The following is a 19,239-nucleotide window of genomic DNA, read 5'->3' on the forward strand; positions in this document are numbered from 1 at the left end:
TATTCTTATTTTCCTCTGTCCATATCAATTATTCCCTAGTTTTGGACGAATTTATTCGTTGAAAATTACGAGACTAAAAAAATTTTCATCAAGTAAGTGTTGTTCTTTTATTAAATACTATGCATAGCCCATTTACCCAAAAAAAGAAAAAGCTATGCAAAGCGAAAAGTTCTAGTACAAAGAGCCCAGGAAGCTCTCACCCTAACTATAACAAGGCATGCATGCCTCCCAAAGGAAAAAAAAAAACAATTAACAAGGTAATTATAGATTTCAATTGACAACAGTACTATATACTTAACAACCAATTTTTTAGCCAATTCCTTTGGCTTTGGCGTGTGATTCTTTCTTGAATGTCCTTCACTCTGGCTGAACCGCATTTCGAATAGACATCCACAAACTTCTTCCATGAAAGGGAATGACGATTCTCATGTAGCTTTTACTGGCTAGGGAATAACCGCCCGATGCCACGGATCAAAAAACCTTTTTCATCAATTTTTTTATTTGACTTATTAGTTGGTATCTTAACCAATATATAGTGTAATTAAAACTGATGAAAAAATTACTTATTTGTAAATAATGAACTCTTCCACTGAAAGAAAAAAATAACGAACTCTTGATTGCTTGTAAATGTTCAGAATTCTAAAAGATTAAGTTAATTAACATATCATAAAGTATAAAATCTAACAATTCTTCACACTAATTTTAACATGAATATTCCATATTTACAAAAAAGTTATCATGATTACGAAATAACTCAAACAAATTTGCTAATTTTAAGTGGACTATCTTTGTTTGTAGTGCAGGGTACAAGATTCATTAAAAGTATGTCCAGATAATGGCTAAGGCAAAGCATTAGGATTTGTCTTAGTTACTAGGTTGGCATTGCGTCATAATAGGATATTTTTAAATTTACAAATAAAAAGAAAGTATTTAAATTGGTGAATAATTGGAATATGCTTTTTGTACATATATTAGCAAATAGATAAGTGACATCGCTAATTTTAAGAGTATGATCTTCACTTGCAGTGCAGGGGCTCAAAATTCATTAAGTATTTATGGTCAAGTCAAAGCCCAAGCGAGGATTAATCTCACAAATAGGCTTGGTGTAAACTTACATTTCACTGAAGACAAATTGAGGGCGTTTAAAATGTCATAGATAAGAATAGACGACTTAAATTGGTGACCGATTCAAATAGATTTTTTTTTTCAGTGTGCACTCTAACATCCAAAAGTCTGATGGGTTCTGACTAATCTAGTCTGAATAAGGACGGTCCACTAATGAGTAAGCTGTCTCAGCACGAATGTTCTTTATTTACAAGGCTCGAACTTATAAGAATAGACTACATAAATTAGTGACTGATTCAAATAGATTTTTTTCGATGTGCACCTTGGTACCAAAGAGCCCAATAGGTTCTAACTAATCTAGTTCGAGTAGAGTTGGTCCACTAATGTATAAACTCTCCAGATGTAGATTTTTTCTATTAACAAAACTTGAACTCGAGAATTTATTCAAGGAAAATAAGCGTCGAATCACTTGAATCAAACCATACTGATCTAATAGATTTTTTAAAACTTAATAAATTAATGACAAAAGAATAAAAAAACGAGCTTGCGGGTGGAAAAACCCCACTTACTTGTCCTATGCTTTCAACGGACGAGTTTTATATTATTTACTCGGATACCACTATCGCGCCTTTCCTTTGTTCGTAATAGATTCTTATCTATTTTTTTGGTTTATTATCAATGTAGAGTATAACTAAAATTCATGATAAAATTAATTATATATTTCGAATGAAAGAGGTTTATCTCTTTATAAGTGATCTTATTTAAACCTTGATTAATTGGACCTAGTAAACTTCTGAATATCAAATAGTATAAATCAAAAGAAATAAAAAGGCTACTTAAATTGCTAATGAATTGAAATGGGCTTTTTTTTTAATCAATGGGGTTGATTTTAGGTGAATTGTAGCTAATTATCGTTAGATAAGGCATCGAGTTTATCATAATAGTTTGTGGGGTAATCAATGCAGAGTATCACTAAAATTAATGAAAAAGTTAATTATATATGAAAATTAACAATTTCACGACTCGGAGAGACTTACCTCTTAGTAAATCTCGCTCAAATTTAGATTAGTTAGGCCTAAAGTATTTCAGAATATCAAGTGGTACACATCGGAAGAAACCATAAATAAAAAGAGGCTATTTAAATTATAGACAAATTGAAATGAGAATTTTATCAAAGTGTGTTCATTTTTTAGGTGAATCGACGCTTGTTATTCTTAGGTACACCTCTGTTTCGGGTCTTGTGATTGAACATAATTTACATCAGGGGAGGTTTATTCTTGACGAGTCGACTATCTTGCTCAAATATAGATTAGACGGACCTAATGAACTTCCAAATACCAAGTATACACACCAAAAGAAAGAAATTTATATACATAAATTTAATAATAGAAAACTACAAAAAAAAAAGGAGGTGGCTAAGGGAGGGAAAACCCACCCTCTCACCACCTCAATGAGGCTAAACAACAGATTTAGTTTATTTAGTATATGATATGACATGATTTATGATTGTTTATGATTATGAGATGAGATTTATGATATGAATTATGAATACGAATCGTTGGGCAGATCCATCCTATGTGGACGAGAGAAAGTCCATGTCTCTTGTCCATGTGTTCGGGTTGTTGATGTTAGTTGACACAGAGGATTTTTTGGGCCGTATAAGCCTCAAGTTGGAGAAGCCCAAATAAGCCGATTCTAAATAAATCAAAGCCGGATTCTCACTAAGTGGAAATGGAAGATGAGGTGTCTTCACAATGCAGAATAATTAATCTTTGAAACTTTTATGGAGGATCTTGTTCATGATAAGCTCTAGCTCTACCGGCCTAAGTTGAAGAGGTGCGATCCAGAGAAGTGAAGACCCAATAAAATGCTGATATTGGTGGGGAGTAGAAGTCAAATATTTAATTAATGAAGTTGGTGATGACTTCTTTAATTATCATTTTGGTAATCTCAAATTCGAATTTACGTTGAGACATTTACAAGTTCCAGCTACTTTTAGTTTTCAAGGGTGTACTTAATGTCTTTTCTTATTTTATGGGATTGTAGCACTTAAGGTGTGGTTTCTCTTTTAATGACTACTAGGAGGGAATGCATGTGCATTGCACGCATAGCAATAGTGATGTATTTATTATTTAAATTTAATAGCATAATTATGTTTACGTAAATATATTAGTCAATGAAAGAAGTACGTGAAATATACATATATATTTTCCTCCTATTAGTGAATAAGATATTTACCATAATTGCTCAATAAAATATCCTGCAACTGGACAGGGTAGAGTGTATCTATATTGTCAAGCATTAAGATTAATTAAGAAATATAACAGCTACAATCATATCAACCGACTTTATTACGGAAAAAGAAGGTGATCAACCGGCTTTTGAAGGAGAAGGAAGGGGTATTTAAGGAACTGGATTTCTTTTTTTCTTTCTTAATTAAAGAAAATGGATTTCACAATGACTAGAAATCGCAAAGCTGCTTTTTCAGTGTATATTTTTTGTTTTTCCACACTATACATAACTCGTTTGGACCATTAGATTTTCCCCAATCTAATTTGGACCGTCATTTTTATAAGTTTTAAGATTTTAAAAACATCCCTGAAAAATCACGATTTGATTCATTTATTATATAAAATGTAATTTTTGTCCACAATTCTTTCCGTCAGTCTTCAATACATGCACATTCATAAAGTGAATAGACGTGCCCCAATAGTTAAAGGAAATGTTTTCTGGTGGCTAAAGGAAATTTTTTATGCAATTAATCTCTGATAATTACACTTAATTTTGAACCATCACAAATAAAATAATTAAAATAAATCAATATTTTCTTAAAGCCGTTGTTATTTGGAGATGTTATGGGAATCTCCTGTCTCATTTTTATCTTTCACTTTTTTGTCTTTGACAATTTAACTTAAATTGGGACTCCGATCCCATACCACACCCCAAAAAAAAGATAATGGCAGTTCTATCTTCCTAAGGTACTCTTACGAATTTCAAAAAGAAAAAAAGATTACAAAGATCTTTGGTTTAAGCTCTACAATTTATAACTATTAACAGATAATGAAGAGGTCGTGCAATGTATCTTTCTATTTGCCGCACTTTTCCCATGTAGGATAATTAATGAATAGTATGTTGCTTATATTGTTCCATAAAGACTAAAATATACTAAACAAAATTTATGCAATACATTTTTGTACCACTACTATAACAGCAAATAAAGGAACTCTCTGGATCATATATTCTTTTTTATTTTTATTTTTGAAGGGTTAAGAGAGGTTCATGAACCTAATACAATGGATATAAATTCTTAACATCTAATAAAATGATAGATAGTCCCATCACAGATATTGAATTTGAAATCTCGTAATTACTAGGCATGATCATATATTTTTGCATTGATATATACGAGTTAAGAGGTTCTATATGTATGATGATAGTGAAGTCAAGTTGACAATTTAAAAAAGAACGGTCATTCTTCACCGACGACGATAAAAAGTCATAGAAAGAGAGTTTATTTATACAGCCTCCTTGCAGGCTGAATTTTACACATCATTTATGGCAACCCACATGTTGAAAGTGTTGTATTGTGAAATCTGGTCATAATTATGAATTTTTTTTCTCATTGTAAAAATATCTCCAACAATTAAAAGAAAAATACTCTTCATAGTATAAAAAAAAGCCTTTTTTTTTTCTGTGTGAGGAGGCAATTGGGTTATTTAAAACCGACCAATGAAAGTAGTGCAAGGCCGTCGCACGTACCATCAAAAGAAGCATGGCGTTACATTGAAGATGAAGCCTCACGTGCAAGGGATATATAAACTTGGCGTATATATTCACTTATATTTATAAGAATAATTTTTACAGCATCAATGTAAATAAATATTTTTAGATTAATTAATGGAGTAGATCCTTACAATATCATTTATTGTGTAGAATTAATATATTTATGATTAATTGTGTACATACTGAAAACGACGTAAATATGCTTATATGAATTAATTATATAAATATTTACATTAAAATATTTTTATATTAACTATGAAAATTATAGATGTAAAATATTTTTATAAATTAATTATGAGAATTATCAATGTAAAATATTTTTATCTTAATTAATTGAGTTGATCCTTATAGTTGCATCCATACATAACTAAAATTTACTTGGGTGCATAATAAATGAGATTAAGTGTATAATAAATGCTTAAAAGAAAATTTTAAAAAATATGAAAAATAAAATTAAAAAACATAGATAATAATTAAAAATTTATAATGAATACAATTAATGTATCTAAATCTCTTATTCACTATATAATAATTAAAATAAAATTAAAAGAATATGGAAAAAATAAAAAAGAATAATAATTAAAAATATTTAATAAATGCAATTAAGTGTACCAAAATCTCTTACTAAATACAATGATGAGAACTTTTTAAAATTTTTAATTATATATAAGTGATAAATGTATATAAACAATTAACTTAATGTGATATTAATAAAACTGAGCGTAGCTTATAGAAATTGAAATAAAAATTTTGATATTCTTACGAAAATTAATGAAGCATATACATAATTTATCATAAAAACTAAACATATATATGTACGGGCATATTGAAAAGTAAAATTTAACATGTTAAAAATAAGAATAATGAATCATATAATGATTACCTTTTAATAAATTATAAAACAATAGGAAATGTTTAAAAAGTATATATACAAAATACAGTTAATATAAAAATTATATATAATGTCTCTTTACATAGAGCAGTAACGATCCTTAACCACGAAGGAAGATTATATAAATTGAGAAAATCATATTATATAGAATAATAATAATCTTTATCCAGAAGGAAGATTCTATAAATTTGAAAAATAATATAAAAGAACAAAAATATATAAAATAATATAATTATATATAACACACACTAAAATTGTGAAAGAAATTCAATAAATTTACAAGACATAATAAGAATATTGATTGTAAAATTATAATTGTACTATTCAAAAAGCATTTATGCAACTCTATTGAAAATTATTTTTGAAAATTGATTGTTGAGAAATTTTATTTTCAGTAATAATAATAATAATAATACTAAATAGTAAATTAATATATTAAATTATGGTAATTATTATTAGTACAAAATATAAATATATGAATATAAACACATGCAACACATGGGATTGAACACTAGTTTATTGTGTAAAATTAACGTAGTTATAATTAATGTACATATTAAAAATGATGTAAGTACATTTATGTAAATTAATTATAAATATTTACGTCAAATTAATTTCAAACATTTCATAATTTGACCATAACATGTTGCTTATTTTACGATTCTACTCATATTTAATAGTTTATAGTCAAAATACACACACATATATATGTATATTTATCCACATCCAACTATTTCTTATTAAAATTTTTATTTTGTAATGTATATTTTTGAAAAATAAAAACGAAACGTTCAGCACGTACGAAACTCAACCTTTAACAATATGAGGCAGCCTAATGACTGGAGATAACCAACTTTTGGTGTATCTTGGACGCATGCGTGCTAATGACTATGGCCGTTTCTTAGAGAATATTCTAAAATAGAAGACCGACCTAACGTTTTTATCGCTTTTCATTTGATATGATGTCAAACCCCCACTTGGCCAACCAAAACCAAATTGTTATTTATATATTTGATTGGCATCTTTTTCACAATTTCACCCTCTTAGTCTGTTTTTCCTTTTGTTTTGGCCAATTGTCCATTTCCCCTTGGAAAGATAACGGAATAATGAGAGAATAAAAAAAATAATTTTCCTATTTCATAATAATAATAATATTGTGAAAAATAATCTGTAGAAGATGAATAACGATTATGATAATTAGGCAAGGTCTATGGTGTGTAATTAAATTTTTTATCATTACATGATTAATCAATTATTTATTTACTCATCAATAATTGCAATCCATATGTTCAAAAAGTAATGTAACAAAATTAATAATTACAAGAGTGACTAAAGTGCTCATTACTCATCTCGTCTGAAGTAATCTATCTAGTTGGTGCCTCATCATATCACATCACATAGCAAGATAGATTCACTGATAAAATTCGTTCGAGAGAAGTATTCAAATGACAGAATTGTTAAACATGAAAATATAAGCCTTTGTCTTCTTTTTTTAATTGGATATTCAAGGAAAAAAAGGTCTTTTTTATTGGATATTTTATATAAAATAATAAAAATCAAAGCAACATGTTGGAATGTGTCACATAAGATGAAGCATATCTATGGTTGCGAGACCATTCATGTCACTACCCAGAGGATATGACAATTGGCGCAATATCGTGCCGCCAACTCAACTCTAGAAGCCGGTGAGACTTGAACTTATGAAAAGTCGTAAATCATCATATATTTATGATTACTTATGATAAACTAAATTTGATTATTATGGACTTAATGAAGTTTCGTGTTGCACAGAAAGAACCCATCCTTTGTACAATCTTTGACATGGAAAAAATTTGAGCAAGAAAGTTCATTAACTTTAGAAACCAAAATATATTAGAATCATAAGGCTCATCATCATCTTGAGGTAAGTAAACTATCTATATAGATTAGGCTGAGATGCTTTTATATCAAGTAGAGACCAAAAGTTTTGTCCACACAGTTGATGGACCATTTGAGAAGAATAATCATGTAATATATGCAATATCTGGTATATTTTTTATTTTTATTTATTTTTATTGAATGTATGAAATAAAATATATTCATGTGAGGATTTTTTGAATCAGTGAGGATGGATATATTCTTATAGTGGTTGAGTACTAAGATCACTCAACTAGTTAAGGAGATATTGCATACATAAAGTATTATAGAAATGTAGGAGTATAGAGATCATGATAAAAAAATTAAAACAATAATTTTATTAATTATCGCAAGAATTCTAGGCCATGCATATAGTATGACCCAATTTTCCGACGTTTTGGTGCCGTAACGGCCAAATGGGTGTTATCATCATCAACAAAAACAGTCCGCACAACGCACGCACTTACTTCAGTTGGAGCCACTGCTCTGTGCGGCTGACAAGCGTCCACTCGTTCTCTCCGAGCTCCGCTTTGACTCCCACCAGGTTCCCTCTCTCTTCTCTTCTGCTTCGACATCTTCGATGAGGAATCGTTGAAATTTCTGTTACCTTGGAGCAGCAAGTTCAGCTTGTTTGCCGTGCTATGAAGCATTCCGACAGCCCACTAAACTGAGTCGGTTTGATTGCCTCAGTTGACGAAATTTAATTGAGGAGTGTTTTCGTGTACGAGGTCGGAGCCCAGCCCCTTGTTCCGACCAGTTGCTGGCCGGCCTCAATTAACGCCGCCCCAAGTCCCCCTGATTTATGCTGTCTTGTTTCCCTGAAATTTTCCATCAACCCAGTAATTTTTGCTCAATTTATTGATGTCTTGTCCATTTTGGAGTGATTCGTGTCGGAAATTGCTTCGTTTTCCTGACTAACTGACCCTGTTTATGGTTATTTTCTCGAAGCAAGGATAACAGGTAATATGTGGTTTGTTGAATGTAAGTGTTGCCACTGATTTTGTGTATGGCCTAAGCTTGATATTTCATTTGTTACTCATGAAGAATGTTGAATGAGACGGAAATTGAAGAGTTCTCTTAAAACATAGGGCATTTCTGTTTACAGCTTCATTTGGTGAAAGATTAGTATCCTCAGGCTAGCTTTGTGATAGGGCTGGTTTTATCTATGTATGCGTGGGGTGAAGAAATCTCTTGTTTCCTATCGAATAATGATTCTGATTGCTTCTGAAGCACTTTTTAAGGATTGTGAAATATTGTACCAATCAGTTGCTAATTTCCTCAGATAATGGGTTTGTTGCAGGCTTGTTTTCTTGATTTGTTAAGCTTCCACCAGCTCACCCGGGGACATCTGAGTTTATAGCAAATGACTCAATGCGGATGTGTTTCTGCTGCAAACTTGAGCTTGAAATTGAACAACACAGTAAAGACTAGGGATGCCCAATGCACTTTTACATGTGACCTCAAATTGGGTTCTCAGTGTTTCTCTGGCAGTGAATTCATGGGCACTAGCTTGAGGACTGCTTATAATCGGATCTCTAATGAGAGATCGTCAAGAGATATTTATAATTTGCAGGTTTAGATCTTTTTTACATCTTGTTTAGTGAAAGGCTTCATCAATTGAATCTTTAAAACGAGGTCAATTTATCTTCTTTTGGGACCAGGTGCGGTGCATTGACTATCCAAGGCCTGACCTTGAGAATACTGTCAACTTTTTGGAGGCAGCACAGTTATCTTCTACCTTTCGGTCTGCTCCGCGTCCGGAGAGACCATTGAAGGTTGTTATTGCTGGAGCAGGTAAAAGGGAGAAAAGCTCGTCTTTGCTCAATTTTCCTGTACCTTCTTATGCCTTTCCCTGACATTTTTCAGATGTCAGCATAATCCTTTAAAGTAACAGGCCCATTTGGACTTGTTATTGTAATACATTTTTAAAATTGTTGAATGATTCAGTTCATATTTTTCCAATGCATACTATGTTTAGCAACTTGTTGTAGAAGAAGCCTTGAAGGGTAATTATCTGACGAGAACATTTGTATGTTGAATAATTGCTTGTTTCATTTTCGTAAAAAGTTCTTGCAAAATTTTTTCCAGCACAGCAACGTAGTAAATTTTCCAGAATGTTGCAGGTTTGGCTGGTTTATCTACTGCAAAATATTTGGCAGATGCTGGACATCAACCTTTACTATTGGAAGCAAGGGATGTTTTAGGTGGAAAGGTAAATATTGCATAAGTTGGTCTCTATCTAGTACATCGTACACATTTTTTGCTCAGTTTAACATTCAAAGAAAAAGATTATCTGATTGGTCTTATTTACGAAGTATGTGACTGTTATTGCGGCTAAAAAATGTTATGCTATATTTGGAGAATAATATATCAATCCAATGCGCTCAACAGAACTTGTATTATGTGTGAATATACAGTTTCTTAGTCTCAAACTGCAATTAGCAGTAGTTAGATAATTTCTGTATTCTTCAAGCTCACTCTTCCGGCTCCAAGCTCGTTGTTCTCTTAATTGATTGGAGCAGAATAATTGCAGTGGCTCTTCATTTATAGAGAAGATGGTACCATGTGCCAAATTTTCAACTCTATTATTTTCCAAAGGTTGTTTTGCTGAAATTGATTTTAGGAAGTTATAATACCATTGAAACTATGTTATGAAGTTAATGAAGTTTCAGTAAGAAAATGAAGTTTCAGTAAGAAAATGAAGTTTCATACTTCCATTTCTTATCCATGTAAATGAAGTTTCAGTAAGTAAAACTCGATTTGCTTGATTTTGTAGGTCGCAGCATGGAAAGATGAAGATGGAGATTGGTATGAAACTGGATTACATATATTCTGTAAGTTTTGCTTTTTATCTTTTTATTAAGGAATACTGCAAATTGGAATGAGTAACAATTTCTAATATTCTCTGTTGTGCTTAGGCTTTTGCATGCCAATTTATGCTGGGCAGCATGTTTTAGTGATATAATCAAGCTTTCTCATAATTTGTCATTTAGTTGCCTTCTCATTTATCCCACCTTATATATTGATATTTCTTGCTATTTTCATTTTTCTGTTGGGAAGTTGGGGCCTACCCAAATATGCAGAACTTGTTTGGGGAGCTGGGAATCAATGATCGATTGCAGTGGAAGGAACACTCAATGATTTTTGCAATGCCCAACAAGCCGGGAGAATTTAGCCGGTTTGATTTCCCTGAAGTTCTGCCAGCACCATTAAATGGTAAGCATCATTCTCTGTTGAATTGTGTATAATTTTTTTGAGTTTGTGGTTATCATCGACCAAACTGTAATTACAAATGCCATTTTGCTTTGTTGCAGAATCAAACATAAATTGTAATTATCATCACCCAAATTATCTGAATGAGTCAGAAGAGAAATACAAATGCCATTTTTCTTTTTGCTTTGCTGCATAATCAGTTCTCACAGCAATGTAATTGTGGTCCAAACTAGTGTATATCTGCTTGCATTTTTCCTGGAAAAAGAGACAAGATGTCGCATTTTCACTTCTGCTTATTGGTTATGTGGAGGCTTTATTGGATTGTAGCAAAGGCTTTACAAGTAGCTTAGGGGACTACAACAAATGCTGCAATTGGGAGCTAATTCATGTAGTTGACAGTTGCGTGATAATTGGAACTTCATATGAGTTTCATGTCACTTAACAGACACATGCATTCCCATAATCCTTTTCATTTTAGTGGGCTTCTTTGGACATCTTGCTACTTTGGGCATGGTGATCCATTTTTGTGTCCTTTTCATTCCAATGATGAGATATTTAGCAATGTAATTATTCCTGATCATGGTCCCATATTGACCTTGGCAGTGAAAAACTGACCAGGAGGGGTTCATTATCAGCAAATGCCTATCTATCATCGATACATTTTTGGCCCCCTGGTAAGATAACCCAGCTAGATTCTAGAGTGCTCCAGAGCTCTTACAAGGCTCAGATTCTGTGAATTTTGTGACATGAAGAACAGGTTATGGCTATGGGATCAAACTAGTGAAAAATTGTAGGAATCATCTTATCTAAATGGGCTCGACCTACCAAATGCCTGGGATTTTATTTCAAGTCACTGACCAGAATGCATTTGTGATGGATTGATTGTATTAGTTCGCTGTAATTGGCTGCATTAAAAAAGTAATGCTACTTTGCTGTTGTTCTGAGTAATCTTAAATAAACCTGTGAATGTATCATTATGCTTGCAGGAATATGGGCCATTTTAAGGAATAATGAGATGCTGACTTGGCCGGAGAAAGTGAAATTTGCCATTGGGCTCTTGCCTGCAATTGTTGGTGGACAGCCTTATGTTGAGGCTCAAGATGGTTTGACAGTCAAAGAATGGATGAAAAAGCAGGTATTAAAAATTGTCTTTTTCCAAATATATGACAGCATGTTTTGGCTGTAGCTCAGCTTCACCTGCTTGCTGTAGGTGGTGAGGCTCTCTTTGGAATCCTGGAAATTTTCTACGTAGTGCATGAGCTTGTCTTCTGAAAAAGACGATCAGACACTGACTTATGGGATTGATGTGATAGTCTCTTAACGAGTCTTTCTTTTTTTTCCTTTTAACTTTAGGGTGTGCCTGAACGTGTAACACATGAAGTGTTCATTGCCATGTCCAAGGCATTGAACTTCATCAACCCAGATGAACTTTCTATGCAGTGCATACTTATTGCTCTTAATCGGTTTCTGCAGGTATGTCAGGTTCTATCATGCTCTTATTGACCCAGATCTTTTGATCTTATTGACCTCAACTTAATAACCTTTTGAAAGTTGGCAGCATCATTGAAGAACTCTTAAGGTGTAAATCTGGTTTTTTATCCAGTGACAACTGAATCAATGATATAAAACAAGGTTTTCTGCTAAAAATGCCTACCAACCGTACTACAGTATCAGTTGATCTAGTATTATTATGGTTGACTCTTGCTGAAAAGTTCATGTGGAGATCCATGCCAATTAGACTTTCCAATTGCCTTCTGGAGGTTTGGACGGCAATGGCATATGAATCGATGAATGTATTAGTTGGAGAAAAGCTAAGGTGGTCTTTTCCGAGGACTACACTCTTCAAAGATGGTGAAGCCAGGGCCTCTGTGTGGTTGTTTACGGTGGTGTGTATGGTGGTGCGGAGCTATGGAGCTGCTCCGGTGAAAGACAGAGATCGGAGGAAAGAGAGAGAGATAGGATGGAGATTTGAGACGGCCCCTTTCCTTTTCTATAAGAGCAATTTTCTCTAGTGAGAGAGAGGGGAGAGAGTTTCTAACCTATGAGATGAAATTAGTTGGTCTTTCTACATAGGGAATTTGGGCCTTGTCCTGAGATTGGAGAGAGAGTTTCTAAAGTAGGAAGTGCCTTTATACATGCCTTGTAGCAATTCCTCATGGGCTTTGTCCTGATGTTTGAGGCTTTTGTGCCTTTTAGCGTTAGATCTCTTTGAACTTACCTATTCTAAGCCTTGGCAATATCAAATGGAATCTTCAAAGATTTGATGAGTCACCCGGTATTGCAAATGAGTTAGCGGAAAGACATTGATAGGAGAGCCAGTTCAAAATCTAAAATGGCCTACATTTATTGGGTTGGGTAGTTTTGAGATGCTCGAAATTCTTGTCATGGTTCTGTTTCTATAAATTGGTCCTTGATCATAAATTCTTTGCTTTAAAATTCCCAGATCATCACGTCCATGCCCAGTTAGTTGACCAGTTCATTTACGTATTATAAAGACTGTTGAGTTTTAGATGGACTCATTATGATTGGCTTTTGCAATATTTTCAAAACTTCTTTTCTAGCAAGTGAAAAAATTCTGATCTTTTCCATCCTCCTTCTCAATTCTCTGGCCACCAGGATGTGTAATTATTAGGGACTAGACTTTTAGTCTGTCTGCTTTAGCATCAACTACGAATAATCAATTCTGCAGGGCTGCATTGATGCATATAGTATTTAACTGACACTAAGCTGTCTATGGTGTGGGACCATCATGTGAACTTGATTCTCAACTTGCCAGGAGAAGCATGGTTCCAAGATGGCCTTTTTAGATGGTAATCCACCTGAGAGACTGTGTGCACCAATTGTTGATCATGTACGATCTCTAGGTGGAGAAGTCAAGCTGAATTCAAGAATAAATAGAATTGAGCTGAATCCTGATGGAACAGTGAAAGGCTTTTTGCTTAGTAATGGGAGTATGGTTGAAGGAGATGCATATGTCTTTGCAACTCCAGGTACACTCTATTTTTCAATTTCTTCAGTTCTTGAATTTTTTCCGGTGCTATCTCGTCTCTCATCGAATCAGTTCAATGTGTTTGTCATTCTCTCAACAGTTGATATACTTAAGCTTCAACTGCCAGAAAGCTGGAAAGAGATTCCATACTTCAAAAAATTGGATAAATTAGTTGGGGTTCCTGTCATAAATGTTCACATATGGTGAGTGATGGATGATTGGATTTCTAACTCCATATGATGCTTATGAAGATATATATTCTATCAACGTCTAGCAAGTGTTTTTAAGACAATACCTGGCAGCGAACATTAATACGCAGGGGTATACACCATGCATATGTTTATATGAAAAACTCAAAGCCTAGCAAAAACAATAATGTGGGGAAAAAAGACGTTCCAGTGCTCTTTCACTTGAACATGATCCACTTTATCTGTAAAGCCACACGTGTTACTGCCCATGTCAAATTATGTGCTGCAATTGCATTGACTTGAATTTTCCTTCCTCCCAATACACCGTTCTTGTGATGAGGAAATACAGCTTCTGCATAGACTTTACATCTAAACATTTACATCGGATCCAACAGCTAATTACTTCATCTGTTGATAAAATATTGTACTGCAGGTTTGACAGGAAGCTGAGGAACGCATACGATCACCTACTCTTTAGCAGGTTCTTATTTGTTTTAGTTGTCTGTGTTTTATGGTCTCGTGATGATTATTGAAGGCTCTAATCGGGATGACCAGTCTCTATTTGAGTGAATATTAAGTTTTGAGGGGCTTTAGTATTCTAATATTGCTTAATCATAATTTAAAATCAATTTTCAGAACTGTTTCCATTTAATAACAAAGTAAAAAGCAATTAAAAGACTCACGAGAATATTATTTTTTCCCCACATTAGTGTTTTCAAACACTGCCTTGAAAGTTTTTCCAAGAAACCCATTCGAAAAATATATGTTTACATTATTCTTTCCAGTCGATTTCAAAATTACTCTTTTCTATTCCAAAGGTTTGGATTTGTTGCACTTGTCGAGGCTTCTGTTGTTTCATTCCTTGCATGAGTTATCAAACTTCTTTTCTGTTGGACAGGAGTTCCCTCCTGAGCGTGTACGCGGACATGTCTGTTACTTGCAAGGTAAAATTTGTGCTTGCTAAAATAATATTGTTGATATATTGTCATCGCATTACAGGCCAAAAAAGACAAAAAGGACCCCAAAAGAAAGGCATAACATAGGGCGGCAATGCTCCTTGATTAATCTTTGGCTCTTGTCCTTTTAGGAATATTATAACCCGAACCAGTCCATGCTTGAGTTGGTCTTTGCGCCGGCTGAAGAATGGATTTCACGTAGCGACCAAGAAATCATTGATGCTACCATGAGGGAGCTTGCCAAACTTTTTCCTGATGAAATCTCCGCTGATCAAAGCAAAGCAAAGATCTTAAAGTATCATGTCGTCAAAACACCCAGGTATTGGAGAAGATTTCCATTTTGGAATCTGGATACTTTTTCTATCCGAATCTTCCTGTTCCTGTTATTTCTTCGCTGATATCTGAACAGTGACAACATAGTGATAAAAAGTAAACTTGTTTTACAGGTCTGTGTATAAAACTGTTCCGAACTGTGAACCATGCCGTCCCCTGCAAAAATCTCCAATTGAGGGATTCTACTTGGCTGGTGATTACACAAAGCAAAAGTATTTGGCTTCCATGGAGGGAGCAGTTCTCTCCGGGAAGCTCTGTGCACAGGCCATCATAAAGGTTCGTTAATTAGCATTCTTATCTGGACCAAACCAATACTAATCTGTTCCAGGGACAAAATTTAACTGCCGAATTTCATAACCAATCAAGGAAAAACAAAGATGGAAATCTGAGCAGGTTGAGCTTGAGCTCTCTATTACTATTTTGCCCTGCCATTCCATTTGGTGCTTCCTGGTGGGGAATGTTCATCTATATAAAGAAACTGGAATAAATTAATGTACATTGTGATGGTGCAGGATTATGAACTTCTTGTGACTCGAGGACAGAAGAGTTATGCAGAAGCTTCCATCTGTTGACACGATATGTTTTCTCATGTGTTGCCTGGAGATCATAAGCAATTTTTTTTTATTATACCAATTTCTATCCAGCTGGGGGCATGATATAATCTTACAAGTATACTTGTTTTTTAGTCATTAGATCCCTTATAAGGCTCCGCTTATTGTGTAGATAGCTTCACTTTCTCTTTGTTTCCTTTTTCTATTCTCCCTAAACATTGAAATATTTTGGCACAATAGTCTTTTTTCTTTCGGTTAGTAGAAAAGGCCATAGTGCTAATTAAGGGGAAGGGAAATAAAGGGATAAGAAAAGTGTCATTAACAAGAATGAATCCAAGAAACTTTTTAAGTACGGGCGAGACTATGCTACTATACTATACTAATGTTTCGACGGTGTTTTTATTATCTGTGGGGATGATTTATTTTTCTGCTAGGTCATGGTACTACGAATCTTACAAAGGATATTTAGTATGTATATATTTTATTATTTTTCATTGTGTACCAAACAGTGTTCTTAGAACCAGATCAGACATCGAACTAGTTGACGCACGGGCGGGTTGGTTCATCAGGCATCCAACCCACTGTCCAACCGATTGGACCACATGTTTAAATATTAGAGAGAGTATAACGTATGCTAAGATAAATAATAATAGACATACAATAATTCACAAAACAATACAAGAATAATAAAATACACCATTTACACCCCATCTATCTCTGGAAATATAGACAGACTTACGTGAAAATGGAGTAATAGCACCATTGGCCTACGAGTTTGTTTTGATACATTCATGCATGCTCATAGGAAGTGGTCCTATGTTCTAATCCTTCTGCTAACCTATTAAGTTTTATTTTAAAGGACACATTGAGCGGCCGATTCCTCTGGTTTCTCCACTGATTCTCTTGAAAATCAGCCGGTTTTGTACGTTGATAGCTGATCAAGCATGCGGATTTGGTTTTGAGACAGAATCGGACCGGTCATGGTGCGATTTCTGGATGGAACATCCGAAACCAGCATGTCTGGTTTGATATAACAGTGGTAACAAGATTTAAAATTAGGTGAAAAAGCCTTTGGCCTCGTAATTCACCCAAAAAAAATTAGGAGAAAAAGAAGTTACAATATAATCAAATTTAGTTCATTTTCACAGGCGTAGATATTTTTCTTCATTAATTGAAATGGGAAAACCAATACTATCTTGTGTTATTGTTTATAATTCACATTAGTATTCTTTATTAATTTACTTATTTTATAAATATACTAATGTTTGAGTCATTTTCAATTTTATGAGTATTTAATTTTGATGTAGGAATGGTAAGAGATTTTATATTTTAAAAATCCTTTTACATTTTCAAATATTCATTTCTAACTTATAAAAACAAAAACTGTACTGGAACTAAAAATTATGAATAGATAATATATATTCATAGTTTATTAATGTGTTACGTTCAGAAGTACTCTTGGACTTTAAAAACATTATTAGGTTAGAATGTTCGGGATTAATTAATATTTTAAGTTCAAGTATACGAAGAATCGGAAAATAAGTTGACCATTTTGGCTTAGCTAGAGAGCCTTGATCATTATTTTGACTCCTATTATATTAAGAAAAACTAATTTTTCATTAATTTTTGTTTACAAATTTAACTGTTGAACTACGTTAAGTTGAGATTAATTATTTATTAAAAAAATTTATTATAGTCATTTTCAATATTATTAATAATAATTTACTTTTAAGCTGAAGGATTATCTATATATGTATTGAATAGTAAATTGTTCTATAACAAATATTTTAACTTTAAATATACTAATTTATCATCATTTGAATATGGAGTCTAATAAATTCTTTGATTAACAAACTCGAAAAACTATTTGATTCACTCGCTCGGTTTGAATATTTCTAGTGAATACGATAATGACTTTTGGCTTGAGAGCGTCAATGTATTTGTGTTTAATAGGCACTAATGATGAGTATGATGAGTTTGTTCTCGTTTCTCTTTGTTATAGGATGTTTTCTTTTCTTTGAGGCACGTCCCATGGAGGGACCTATTGTTATTCGAACTTATTCGGACATAACTTGAGGTAATAGCTACCATACACGAAAATGACTAAGATAGCTTGATTGTGGCTACAACTTTATATCTAAAAAGATATCTCTTATCTGTTTCGTTAGCATTATCTAATAATAACTGACCTAACGGTAAATATAAACGTCTAGATGACTATATAACTTAGAGATAACTTTATCTATATATGTTAATGATAGCAGGTCTCTTAATGATTTCCAGCCATTGCTTAATATATATATTACTAATTGTTTTGTGATGCAAATCGTAGTATGACTTTAAATGATTCAGTTTAAGTTTCAATTGGACTGATTACGCGAGCACGAGTAGAGAAATTTAACGATGAACTCAACGGCCTGATTCAAGAGGTTTGGGCTCAAGCAAATTCGTGGAGGCCTATTGGACATGAACCACATGATCAACAAAGATTTATTAACATGATTCAAGTTATAAAAGATTTCGGACAAAACTAAATTCAGCAAGTGTTTTGAGGAAGTTTATAGAATATTTGAAGATCAAAAGAATATATCATCAGATTTGTTTAAAGTTTAAATTTCATGGAGATATTCTCGGGATATTTAGATTTAATATCTTTATAGATTATAGGGGTTTTTACCTAAAATGACCTATGGTTTGTCCGTTTTGTCAAATCTATCATATGCTTTTTTTTTTGTCAAATCTATTCCATGGTTTACTTTTTGCATCAAATCTATCTCGGCGTTATCTTTTCCGTCAATATCTAACGGCCGTGCTGACGTGGCACGTGGAGAGATAGTGGGCCACACTTGCCACGTAGGCGTCACGTCAGCACGGCCGTTAGATGTCGACGGAAAAGATAACGCCGGGATAGATTTGATGCAAAAAGTAAACCATGTGATAGATTTGACAAAAAAAAAGCATATGATAGATTTGACAAAACGAGCAAACCATAGGCCATTTTAGGTAAATACCCCTAGATTATATCATATCTCTATTGATATTTTAGGTTTTATTTTCCTTATCATAGGATGAGATATTGCCAGATTATGATTAGTTTATGTCTATATATATTCATCTTAGTGAATTTTTAATAAAAAAGGAACATTTAGAAAATTGTGAGAGTATTCTCTTTGGTTCTTGAAGAACTAATTCGAACTTATCAGAAATTTCCGTGGTGTTCATCATCGACTTATCAAACGGCTTTCCACCACCGTTTGTGGCGTCTTCCTGTATCGAGGTTCTTGTTTCGTAATAAACAATGGGTTGAGGTCAGTTATACCAAAGTTCTTGTTTATGTTGTAAACAACGGATCAAGGGTTTGACAATCAAATCT

The 19,239-nt window shown here is 33.2% G+C and overlaps 1 protein-coding gene across 2 annotated transcripts; it reads left to right on the forward strand.

Moving 5' to 3' along the window:
* The first annotated feature begins 8,023 nt into the window (after nt 1–8,023).
* Nucleotides 8,024–16,271, forward strand: LOC116214206 (15-cis-phytoene desaturase, chloroplastic/chromoplastic). 2 transcript variants are annotated; one of them, XM_031549544.1, is made up of 16 exons: nt 8,037–8,180; nt 8,327–8,596; nt 8,937–9,209; nt 9,298–9,430; nt 9,760–9,848; nt 10,413–10,470; nt 10,697–10,852; nt 11,836–11,984; nt 12,203–12,322; nt 13,626–13,839; nt 13,939–14,041; nt 14,460–14,507; nt 14,925–14,970; nt 15,114–15,301; nt 15,429–15,591; nt 15,828–16,271. In XM_031549544.1, exons 3-16 carry the CDS (start codon nt 9,000–9,002, stop codon nt 15,885–15,887), a joined length of 1,737 nt encoding a protein of 578 aa, XP_031405404.1. In that variant the 5' UTR covers nt 8,037–8,180; nt 8,327–8,596; nt 8,937–8,999; the 3' UTR covers nt 15,888–16,271. The 2 variants fall into 2 exon arrangements, with proteins under 2 accessions (XP_031405403.1, XP_031405404.1); XM_031549543.1 differs by lacking the exon at nt 8,327–8,596 and having other exon boundaries at nt 8,024–8,180.
* The last annotated feature ends 2,968 nt before the right edge of the window (nt 16,272–19,239 follow it).

This window comes from Punica granatum, chromosome 7 (genome assembly GCF_007655135.1).
Source record: "Punica granatum isolate Tunisia-2019 chromosome 7, ASM765513v2, whole genome shotgun sequence".
NCBI classification, from domain to species: Eukaryota; Viridiplantae; Streptophyta; class Magnoliopsida; order Myrtales; family Lythraceae; genus Punica; species Punica granatum.